Below are 9150 nucleotides of genomic sequence, written 5' to 3'. Positions count from 1 at the left end.
TGAGGCCCCAGCCCTGACACAGTGGTGGCTTTCCAGTACTCTGGCGGTGATTCTTTCCCTGCCTGGGGTGGATCACTTGGAGGTTACCTGTCCTTTTCCTTCCCTCGCATTGGCCACTGTTGGAAAACAGGATACTGGGTGAGATGGACCTTTGCTGTGACCCAGCATGGAAAGCCCTGCATCTGCATCCACCAAGATGAGCCACGGCTATCCATGTGGACGTCCCCGGCTGCACCTCTCGGCTGGATAGCACTGGTTTTGCTGGGCTCTACCCGTTTACTTGTTCTTATGTCCTCCCCACTCCTCCTTTGTATCCTTCACCCTTTCTGATGACTGTTGCAACGTCTGCATCCCCCGGCAGCCCCATGGGGCCCCCATGCCTTTCCTCTGTCAGTCCTAGGGACAGCCACACATTGGTTTGTCGGCAGGTCCAGCTGCGGCCGGCCTGGCTGACAAAGCCAATCTCTGGGAAGGAGAAAGGCAAGGGCCTCCCCTCACCCCCCCCCCGCCCCCATCTCCCTGCCAGGCGGGTTTGCAGTTGGTTGGGCCTTGTTCATTTCCAGCAGCAGGGGGAAGAGGATTGGTGTTTGCTGGGCTATAAAAGGGGAGAGCCAGGCGCAGTCTCCCCCTTTCTGTGCACCGCCTGCCTCTCCCCCGGCCTCACCATGAGCTACAGCAGCGACCTGCTCTACCCACTCTCCTCCTATAAGAAGCTCTTCGGGGAATCCGCTCGCCTCTCCAGCAGGGTCTACGGCAGCTCGGGTGCTCCCCGGCCGGCAGGCTACCGCGCGCACCATGCCAGGGAGTCCTACTCTTCCTCCTCCTCCTACCGCAAGCTGGCCGCGCCCAGCTCCCTGGACCACCTGGAGCTGCTGTCGCAGTCCAGCGCGGTGAGCAACGAGCTGAAAATCGTGCGCACCAACGAGAAGGAGCAGCTGCAGGGGCTGAACGACCGCTTCGTGACCTACATCGAGAAGGTGCACCAGCTGGAGCAGCACAACCGGCTGCTGGAGGCCGAGGTCTCCCTGCTCCGCCAGCGCCAGGCGGAGCCCTCCCGCCTGCAGCAGCTCTACGAGCAGGAGATCCGCGAGCTGCGCTCCAAGGTGGAGGAGCTGCGGCACGAGCGGGACGAGGCGCAGCTGGAGAGCCAGGGGCTGGCGCAGGGGCTGCAGCGCCTGCGGGAGCAGTGCCAGGAGGAGGCGCGCCGGCGGGAGGAGGCCGAGCTGGCCCTGCGCGAGTACCGCAAGGACGTGGACCGCGCCGCCCTGGCGCGCCTGGAGCTGGAGAAGAAAGTGGAGTCGCTGCTGGACGAGATCGCGTTCCTCCGCAAGGTGCACGAGGAGGAGGTGGCGGAGCTGCAGGCCTCGCTGCAGGATGCGCAGGTAGCGGCCCTGCGCGCTCCGCTCCCGGCGCCCTGCCCAGCCCCTGCGCCCCTCGCTGCGCTTCCGCCCTCCCGGCGCGCCCCTGCGCTCCTGCCCAGCCCCTGCGCCCCTCGCTGCGCTTCCGCCCTCCCGGCGCGCCCCTGCGCTCCTGCCCAGCCCCTGCGCCCATCGCTGCGCTCCCGCCCTCCCGGCGCGCCCCTGCGCTCCTGCCCAGCCCCTGCGCCCCTCGCTGCGCTCCAGTCCTCTGCGCTTCTCGCCCCTGCGCCCCCTTCCACCTGTACCCACCGCTGCGCTCCTCTCCCTGCGCTCCCCTCCTCGCCTGCCCTGCGCAACCGCCCTCCAGCCTTGCGCTCCCCTCCCTGGCCAGCGCTGTGCCCCCTTCTCTGCGCTCCCCGCCTGCCTCGTGCTGCGCTCTTCTCCCCTCCAGCCCCTGCGCTCCCCTCCCTGCCTGCCCCAGCCCTGCAATGCGTCCGTCCCCTCTTCTCCGCGCCTGCCCAGTGCTGCCCCGCTCCTCTCTTCTCCCCACTGCCTACCTCTGCCTCTGTCCGCCTTCCCAGGACCCTCTCCCCACAGCATGCTGGGGGTGGCACAGAGCACCCCCACGGGTGTAGCATTTGCCTCCAAGACATGCTTACTCTGTGCTGGCATCCACTACCCCCACCCACAGGTGCCCAGCACCCTTATCCCCTGCCCCATGCACCGTGTGGCTGGGTGCACCTTCACTCACCCCCCTATGTGCCAGATACACACACACTCACACTCACACTCTCTCTCTCGCGTGTGCGGGCTGCGGTGTGTTCTAGGCACACATCATTCCTCCTCTGGATGTGCCAGATGACTAGGGTGTGGCCTATGCAGAACATTGCCCCTCTCCTTCATGTGTGCGTCTTTTCTCTCTGTCTTGCACATGCTACCTCCTTTCTCTGTGCAAAATGCCTTAGTGGTGTCACACCACAGACCTTCCCCCCGTAATTTTATCCTTCCATCTGCCGAGTATATAAAGGGTGTTACCTATGCACCGCCTAGTATCTTCATGCAATGGGTAGATTCTGGATCACTTGCACTGGGCCCAAAGCTTTGGCAGCCTGGAGGTCATTGGAAGGTCATCTTTGCTGAGGTGACTTCTAGCTGGCTCACGTCCTGGTGCAGGAGAGCTGCAGGATGCAAGCCCATTGTGCCCCAGCTTGACCCTTATTCTTCTTTATATTGAATGGGTACTAGGCTGCTTTTCTAATGACAGTATATTTGGCATATCGTTTTGAAATTAGCCACTCGCCTTCATTGCCTTGCTGCCTGGTCATCCCCCGTGAGTGTGATTCAGTTCTTTGACTACCAGAACAAACGTCGCATTGATGACATTACTATTAAACGCCGCTGGGAGGACAGCTATGCTGCAGTCCCGTTGGTACACTAGGTACCCAGTACTCACCGTCCTTGTCAGTGCCTGCAGAGTGCTCACAATGACAATATATTGTGTCCTGCGCCATGTGCTAGTGCAAAGAAAAACAGAAGGCTTAGAGAAGGAAATTCCTGGCTTTGCCTAGAGGGGTGGTGGAATCTCCATCCCTAGAGGTTTTTAAGTCCCTGCTTGACAAAGCCCTGTCTGGGATTATTTAGTTGGGGTTTGTCCTCCTTTGAGCAGGGGCCTAGACTAGATGACCTCCAGAGGTCTCTTCCAGCCCTAGGATTCCATGATTACATGATTCTGTGCTTCATTCATCAGGCTGTGCTTCAAATGAAGTTGTGGGACTATTCCCTTACATGCTGGGAGGAATGATGCCCAAAGGAGCCAAACCATGTTAATTCTTCGGAGGTACAAGAGAAGAACTGAGCTTGTTATGCCCAGGTTCAGTAGACAGCTCTGGGACAATTCCTTTGTCAGGCAGGTTTTGCTCATGTCCACTGTTGCAAGGTAGCATCAGACATGGTAAAATGTAGATGAAGGTGTTAAAACACTGGATCCCTAAGGAAAAGCACAGAGCGGCTTAGCAAAGGAGCTTCACAGCATTATCTCCAGAGCTTTTATTATCCACACAGCTTTCCAAGCAATAGCTGGCGCAGCGGTATTGTAATGCAGCCTTGATTATCCAAATAGAACCCTAAATGTGGAAAGCTGGAAGGAAGCTGAGGTGCAGGGTTCCCTCCAACTTTTTCCATCCATGGGCAGAATAAATTTTGTTATGTTATGTAACCCTTCCCAGCTTGGAGTCATCTGCAAATTTTATAAACGTATTCCCCACTCCATTAGGCAAGTCATTAAAAAAATATCACATAGTATCTGGCACAGGACTGGCCGCTGTGGAACCCTGCTAGGTACGCCTTCCCAGATGAACCTTTGATAACTATGCTTTGTGTATGGTCTTTCAAACATTTGTGCATCCACCTTCTAGTAATTTAATCTAGACCAGTGTTTCTCAACTAGGGTAGGTGTCCCCTTGGGGGAACACCCAGCTCTTCCGGGGGGGTACATCAACTTATTCAGATATTTGCCTAGCTTTACAACAGGCTACATAAACACACTAGTAAAGTTAGTACAGTCTAAAAGATCATTCAGACAACAACTTGTTTCTACTGCTTCATGTGCCTTACACTGAAATGTAAGTACAATATTTCTATTCCAGTTCATCGATTTATAATAGGGTGGTAGAAAGTCAGCAAGTTTTCAATAGCCGTCTTCTGTGATATTTCTGCATGTTTTTGTCAGTAGTTTTTAAGTGAGATGTAACTTGGTGGTATGCAAAACAAATCTGACTCCTGAAAAGGGTACAGTAATCTGGAAAGGTTGAATGGCACTTGTTTCAAAACCTCAGATTACTTTAGGTCTGTGTTTCTTTTAACCAGTGGTGCATGTAGCCTTAGGGGCATGCAAGGGCTACTTTATTTAAAAGGTTGAGAAACACTGATAAAGACTGGATTTCCCTAGTTTGCTTGTGCATATGCTAGGTGGAACAGTGTCAAAAGCCTTACTAAAATCAAGATATATCACAGCTACTCCTTTCACCACTTACTAAGCCAATAACACGGAGAAGGAAGTTAGGTTGGTCTGGCATGATTTGTTCATGACAAATCTATTCTGTCTTTTTCTTATAACCCCTGATATCCTCTAGGACAAACAATTCACTTATTTAATCATTTGTTCTGATATCTTTCCCCTGTATTAAAGTTAGGCTGAACAGGTCTGTAATTCCCAGAATGTTGCTATTTATTGATGTTCTTGAACACGGGTGCTGTGTTTGCCCTTTTCCAGTATTCTGGCCTCACTCGTCCTTCACGGGTTTTCTCTGAGATTTCACAAGGGACACAAAATAAATTCAGGTGACCATGATTGTCTAAAGAAGAGAAATTTTCATTTAATTTATGCAGGGGAAGGTTGGTCTTATAGACTAGATAGGGCTTTGAGGTAAGGTCTGTGACACTGGCAGATTATTTCATCTGATCGTACCTCTGTTTCCTGTCTGTGACCTCGGGACAGTTCTCTCCCATTCTCTGTCTCACTAGATTGGGGTCAGCAACCTTTCCAAGGCAGAGTGCTGAAATTTGATCTTTTGACCTCTCTGTATGGTCCGAGCGCTGGTGATGTTTTTTAAAGTCACCGATAGTCCTACTTACAACAGTTTCATTAATAAATAAATTAAGATGCAGAGCTTTACCGGTTAGGTGGCAGGTGGTAGCATTAGCTGTTAATGCTTTTGTTAATCAACAGGCAGTATGGTTTGAAGCAAGCTCCCACCTGTATGGGGGAAGGAGAGGTGGAGCTGAGCTCCCACCTTGCAAGCCGATGAAATTCAGCTCACACGCCACTCCTGGCATGTGTGCTGGGAGTTGCTGACCTCTGCTCTAGATCATAAACTGTTTGGTGGTTGGGACAGTTTCAGTCTTTGTCTTCAATGGGACACAGAAGTATAATAGTGATTATACTATGGATAGATTTCTGGGAGGCAGAGAAGGGTGTGGCTCTGAATATAACAGAGAAATTTGACTACCTATGGCTGCAATAATCAAGGTTGCACCATGTTGTCAGATTTCAGACAGGCCACAGTGCTAGCGAGTTTCAGCAAAAACAAGGAGTCCTGTGCTGCAGCCCATGAAAGCTTATGCCCTAATAAATTTGTTTGTCTTTAAGGTGCCAACCCCAAAGGCCAGTGTCCCCTATCCATCATAGGGTACTGTGATTACCCTACTCTTACCTACCCCAACAAACCACACTGAGCAGCTCAGTGCTTTTGTATTACTCTCCATTGTCCTGCGATTCATCCTGTGTATGTGTGGGGTGGGGGCCCTCTCCAGGTCTCAGTGGAGGTGGATGTGAGCAAGCCAGACCTCACGGCCGCCTTGAAGGAGATCCGCATGCAGTATGAGGTCCTATCTGCCCGCAACCAGCAGTCCGCCGAAGAGTGGTACAAATCCAAGTTTGCCAACTTCACCGAGGAGGCGGCGCGTAGCAATGACAGCATCCGCCAGGCCAAGGAGGAGATCACGGAGTACAGGCGCCAGCTGCAGGCCCGCAATATCGAGATTGAGGCTTTGAGGAGTGCCAATGAGTCCCTGGAGAGGCAGCTCCAGGAAGCAGAGGAGAGGAGCAACGGGGAAATCCATCACTTGCAGGTGGGCACGGCAATTCCAAAGGCTCTGGGGTCCCCAGCCACCACCGCTGTTACTGCAGCAGCATCAGCAGCTGATGCCCCAAGCCCTTTAAATTGTTGCTAGACTCCCATGTGGCAACCTCCAGGTGGCGCTGAGGGTTGTTGGTCCTAGCCCTGCCTCTTCGCATGAGGCCTCGCCCCTACACATGAAGCCTGCCCCTTTAACTCAAGGCCCCACCCTTTTAACTTGAGACCCTGCCCCTTCCATCTGAGGCCCTGCTCCTTCCGGGACTGGGGATTCTGCCCCTCTTACCTTGCCTAGGAGTCTGGCAAGGCTGTTCGTCTCCCATCTAATCCACTGGGTCACGTATATCTCCTCACAAGGTCCATTTGAACAACGCATCAGAAGGAGGGAAAAGTTCTCCCCAAAAGTTACTGGAGTAAACATACAGCTACTTTGGGGAACATGTAATCAAGTAAATGTCAAAGTGGCAATCTAGAAAACTATTTGAGTTTTGCATCTTAAGTGTTGCATCTTAATTGTACTCAAGTATCCAGAAGTAAGAAGTAGCCATCCCATGGAAATCTGTGGATACTTCTGGCTATGTGAGTACAATTAAGATGTGATATTTGTACTTTACCTCATGTAGGTTTTGCCAGAAGGATACTCTGACGTTCCCTTGATTACAGTTCTCCCCAAAGTAGCTGCACTTTTACTCAAGTAACTTTTTGGCTGTTTTTTTCCCACCTCTGCTAAACAAGAGGGAACAATTGACCTGATCAGAATATTCTCCCCTGTACTTCTTGCGTTGCAGGAAACCATCAACCAGCTGGAAAATGCTCTAAGAACAACCAAGGGCGAGATGGCGCGTCACCTCCGAGAGTATCAAGATCTGCTGAACGTGAAGATGGCCCTGGACATTGAAATAGCCGCGTACAGGTAAAATGGCACCGTCCTTCCTTCCTTCTGGCGCAGGGATGTTCCAGGCCGGCTGTCACCAGCGTTCCTTGTAAGCTGGGTGCTGCGCGGCCACTCCAGAGAGATTCCAGCACCACCCAGCTTGTTAGGACGGCGCTCACAGCTAGGTTTGTGTTTACCTGGGGGCGTTTCCTGGGGGGAGAGGCCCAGCTGTGGGGCAGCAGCAGGGGTCCCTTCCCCCACTCAGCACAGCGATGGGTAGCTCTGCTTCTCTCCACCTGGCCACCTTGCCCCAGCCTGCTGTGCTTGGCTTCACCATGCAGTGGGAAGCTGAGCACCCTGGACCCGTGCCAGGCCTCCGGGAATCCCATGGCTCGTGTTGCTCAAGGGAGGGGGCTTTGGCAAGGGAGTGGAGCAGGGATGGGAAGAGATCAGAGGGGGGAGAGCAGGGGCAGGTCTGGTGGGAAGCAGGGGGGTGATGGCAGGGCAGGGCCCGCTGTGGGGAGGGTCTGGGTCAATGGGGAGTGATTGCCCCTGGTCCCACATCCCACTAGGGATGGCCCTGATGGCCAGCACACCTCTGCGATTCTCAACGTTCCCACTAATGTTTTCCATCCATGGGTAGAATAATTTTTTTGTGCGCACCGAGGCATGTGTGGATGTGCACCACCAATAGACTCACAGGCTGCTGGCCGTGGGAGCCCTGCTCATCAGCTGGGGGGTACCTGAATCTCTCCAGAGCAGCTGCCCAAGTGCTCTGCTCACTGGGAATGCAATACACACAACCCGGACACGCACCCCTTGGTGTTATTCATGGCCAGTGTGTCTCCAGTTTTTATCCGATTCCTTGCAAGGCACTGTTTGGCCAGCTAGTCTGACAGTGGGGTTTGGAGCATGCTGGGGTAGCGGCACCTAGGGTCACAGGAGCCATCCAAGAAGTGCGCACAGCACAGGCTGTTTCTTATTCCAAGATGCCAACTGATCCCTCAGCTGCTTTTCCGGGTGGGGCGGCGGGTGGGCAGTTCTCTGTAGCCACATCTCACTGAAAACTGATGGGGGGAGGATATTTCAGAAAGGGGCAGGTGAGGCTGTGAAATCTGGCTTCATTGCACCTTTTGTTGGCATGTTCCCACCCAACAACCGCAGGAAATTACTGGAAGGGGAGGAGACACGGCTGAACACCGTCAATGTTGGAAGCACCTATGGCCTGGGCTACACCTTCTCCTCCAGCCCTTTCTCCAGTGCAAAAGTCTTCTCCAGCAGCACCGTCACTGTCCGGAAGGAGGAGAAGCGAGACCCGCAGGACAGCAGCAAGGACCCCCAACTTGCAGAGGAGCCCAAGCCTTCTGCAGAAGATAAACCCAGAGAAGAAAAGGTAGAAACCAGCCCAGCCAAGAACTAAACTGGAGTGAAGTCACTCTGCTCTGCCCCCAGGGGAAGAGGAGTCCCTCCCCACCCCTGCCAGGGAGAGATTAGGTTGTGTCACATTGTAGTCCGTTATAGTAACACTGAGTAGCAGCATTTCTCAGTGGCTAGGGCTCTGGATTGGGACTCAGACACCTGGGTTCCCTTCCCAGCTCTGCTACTGACCTGCCTAATGACCTTGAGCAAGTCACTTTTCCTTCCCGTGCTTCAGTTTTCTCTCACCTGGTCTTGTCTGTGTGTTTGGAATCTTTTCTGGGCTCTTTGTACAGCACTGAGCACAATGAGGCCTCCATCTCTGTTAGAGCCTTTGATGCTGCTATGACAATGCTGACAGAACAAAGGGGTGTAGGTGCAGATGAGTGCCCCCTGCCCCCTCCAATCTGTCTGCGCTGCGCAAGGTGATAAAACATTCCAGTGACTGCAGCAGGACCAGAATTGGGCTCCTCCATAACAGCATCCAGGGCTCCAGAGAAGCTGCCTTTCCTCCCTACACTCTGCAGTCCACCTGTTAGTGGCTTTGACTCCCACCCCACCCCCTTCTCTCCACTGTGGGTTAGAGACTAGGACTGATTGAGTGGCTGGCTTGTGCCACCAGATGCTCGGTTTCAAACCTCAGTCCCTGGGATTTGAGAGGAACATTTTGTTGGCCCAAAATCTGGCAAACTTGGTCCAGTTGCCTGAAAGGACTGGAAACCAAAGCCACTAAATATGCTATAGAAAGCAAGGGAGAATTAGTGAGTGTAAATGGTGCGTTGAAAGGCCCCTAGACAACCCTATTAGTCAGCAATAGCTGCACTAGCGATCCCCAAACCGTGGTCACTGCCCCACGGGGGGGTTACAT

General features: G+C 53.4%; 1 protein-coding gene across 1 annotated transcript; it reads left to right on the top strand.

Moving 5' to 3' along the window:
- The first annotated feature begins 665 nt into the window (after positions 1-665).
- On the top strand, positions 666-8633 carry LOC142004135 (low molecular weight neuronal intermediate filament-like). Its single transcript, XM_074981570.1, has 4 exons — positions 666-1382; positions 5670-5987; positions 6781-6905; positions 8031-8633. Exons 1-4 carry the CDS (start codon positions 666-668, stop codon positions 8284-8286), a joined length of 1416 nt encoding a protein of 471 aa, XP_074837671.1. The 3' UTR covers positions 8287-8633.
- Positions 8634-9150: the final 517 nt, after the last annotated feature.

The sequence above is a fragment of the Carettochelys insculpta genome, chromosome 31 (assembly GCF_033958435.1).
Source record: "Carettochelys insculpta isolate YL-2023 chromosome 31, ASM3395843v1, whole genome shotgun sequence".
Lineage (NCBI taxonomy): Eukaryota > Metazoa > Chordata > Testudines > Carettochelyidae > Carettochelys > Carettochelys insculpta.
The sequence above is the reverse complement of the archived record's forward strand: the minus strand, read 5'-3'. Positions and strand labels throughout refer to the sequence as shown.

What these genes read in the sequence shown, in the direction of transcription:
- LOC142004135 (XM_074981570.1), top strand. Translation starts at nt 666, where the DNA reads ATGAGCTACAGCAGCGACCTGCTCTACCCACTCTCCTCCTATAAGAAG. An exon ending in CCTCGCTGCAGGATGCGCAG is followed by an intron (nt 1,383 to 5,669) that starts GTAGCGGCCCTG and finishes GGCCCTCTCCAG; the next exon opens with GTCTCAGTGGAGGTGGATGT. An exon ending in ATTGAAATAGCCGCGTACAG is followed by an intron (nt 6,906 to 8,030) that starts GTAAAATGGCAC and finishes CAACAACCGCAG; the next exon opens with GAAATTACTGGAAGGGGAGG.